The 2,293-nt window shown below is 64.9% G+C and overlaps 1 protein-coding gene across 1 annotated transcript in view; it reads left to right on the plus strand.

Annotated features, from left to right (window-relative positions):
• Positions 1–2,293, plus strand: part of NTN5 (netrin 5) — a 24,119-nt gene that overhangs the window by 18,532 nt on the left and 3,294 nt on the right. Inside the window, 1 exon segment of the mRNA XM_027776464.1 lies at positions 533–588. Within this exon segment, the coding sequence (XP_027632265.1) occupies positions 533–588 (56 nt within the window).

Genomic DNA, 2,293 nt, shown 5'->3' on the forward strand with positions numbered 1-2,293 from the left:
GCGCGGCCGCCCGTCCCCCCAGGACTGGCCCTGGAGGCCTGCCACGCCCCGGCACCCCCACCCTTGCCTGCGTGAGTCCTGGGCCGCTCCCACCCTCAGCCGCCACTTACCCTAGGACTCTGGGGCAGTCACTGGTCCCCAAGGGGCACACGCCCTCCCCTCCCAGACTGCCTGCTGTCCGCCTGTCCCTCTGGCCCGACTGCCCCCTCTGCCAGCAGCATCTCAGCTGCTCCAGGCCCACCTGCCCGTCAGGACGCCCCGGTCTCGCCCCAGCGCTCGTGCCCATTGAATAACCTTCCAGAGCCCCAAGCCGGCCGGTCTAATGCAGGTGCCGGGGGACGGTCACCAAGGGGCTGCAGGGACGGGGTACCTGGCCTTTCCTGACCCCTCCAGCCAACAGCACGGCGAGAGCACTGGTCACTGAATACACGCGGACTGGGCACTTGCGGCGGGGCAGTGTCTGAGATGGGGTCTCGGCGTGCCCCTGCCAAGCTCCTGACAGCCAGCCAGCCTGCCTGGGCTCCGATCCCAGCTAGCTCTGCGTACCAGCTGTGCGACCTTGGGCAAGTGACCCCCAGCTCTGGGCCCGTAAAGTGGGGCAGTAAAGCACTTCCTCCCAGGCCGAGGCGACGTTCACCCTCACACCCCAGAGCTTCCTGCCCATGTCACCGTCCCCCGGGGGAGGAAGGGGAGGTCTAAGGAGACATGTCACTTGCCCTAAATCTCACTGCCAGCACGGGCCAGGGTGGAGAGTGGCCTCAGGGAGCCAGGCCTTCCTAGTCCCTCCCGGCCCCCCCCGCCACTCAGCCAGACAACGGCAGGCTCAGTGTCCCCAACCGCCACCTGGGCTTCCAGGGCAGGGCGCCCAGGGTGTCCTCCAGCAGCCCTGCCCCCACCTCCCCCTGCAGCCCTTGGTCAGGGCTCCCAATGTGTCACCCAACCCTGCCGGGTAACTGCTCCACCGACAGAGGAAGACACACACGCACGCACATGAACCCCGTCTGCTCTCTGAAATTCCCTGGGCCTCCCTCTGGCTACACCTCCCCGTCTCCCGCCTTGGTTTCTGCTACATGAACGCCTCTTGGACAGCCGCCCCCCCACCATCTGGGGGCCTCCCCAGGCCGCCTGGACCCACCAGCCAAAGCTGCGTTGCACCACTGCAGGGGAGTGGGGTGGGAGGGGGAGACTCCTGAGCCTGTGGTGGGACCTGGACAGGGCATGGGAGCTGGGGTGGCTGTGCGTCTGAGGAGCATCATGTCCTTGCAGCCAAGCTGGGTACTGCCCTCCCAACGTGGGTGGGGACCGACAATGGTGGACACAGGTCAGCTGGGCAGGGAAGGCCAGCTCAGGTGGCTGATCCGGGGCTTTACAGACACAGTGTTCGGCCCCTGCCCGTCTCTGTTCCCAGGTCAGGGGAAGCGGGTACTCTCCGGGCAGGAGTCCCTGCTACAGAGAAAACAGTCTCACAGAGAGGGAGTAGACACAAAGCTGCCTGAGTCCCCTACCCCCTGCCGTTCCTCCAGCCCTGGGGGCGGGGGGGGGGGGGGGGGGGCCCTGGCCTGTCAATCCTCTTGGAGCGAGGTCTCTTCAACAAGTGGTCCCCCACCCCTGAGCCAGCACCGCCCTCTGGGACGTTTACTAGAAAAACAGATCCTGGGGCCCAGGAAAGCCAGATCGGAGCTACTGTTCCAACGTTTCCCTGGTAACCGCGGGAGTGAGGCCCGAGTGGCAGAGCGCAGCTAGGGAGTCCTCAGTGAACTGCCCGAGGGGCGCTGGAGCCGGAAGGCCTGGGTTCAAATCCTGCTTCCGAACAGCCCCAGCCTTGTTATGCTTGACGGGTGTCTTCACCTCAGGGTGCCTCAGCTTCTCCCCTCTGCACACGGGGGTGCTGACGTACCAGCCCTGCAGAGCTGCCGTGTGGGCGCTCGGCCCAGGCGCCTGGCATGGGCGGCACTAAACCGGAGAGCTAGCGCTGGGCAGAGTCACTTAGCGTTGCTTTATCTCCTGTAAGCCTCATGAAATTAACGCTAGAGAGCCACTTTACAGCCAGTGGCCGTGGGTGACAGAAAGAAGTCACTTGCACAAGGAACACAGTTGGAGAGGCAGATGCGGTCGAGTCTGCAGCCCACCCACCTTTCTCCGAGACCCGAGACCGCCAGGAGGCTCCGAAGGCCCCTAGGGCGCCTCCGCCCCAGTTGATATACCAGTTTTGAAGATGAGAATGGAGATGCCTGGGGCCAGGCTTACCCAGGCAGCCTCTTTTGCACCGTACACTCCTTCGCTTTCTTTGGGG

This window comes from Tupaia chinensis, unplaced genomic scaffold (genome assembly GCF_000334495.1).
Source record: "Tupaia chinensis unplaced genomic scaffold, TupChi_1.0 Scaffold000673_1, whole genome shotgun sequence".
In the NCBI taxonomy this organism is placed as follows: domain Eukaryota; kingdom Metazoa; phylum Chordata; class Mammalia; order Scandentia; family Tupaiidae; genus Tupaia; species Tupaia belangeri.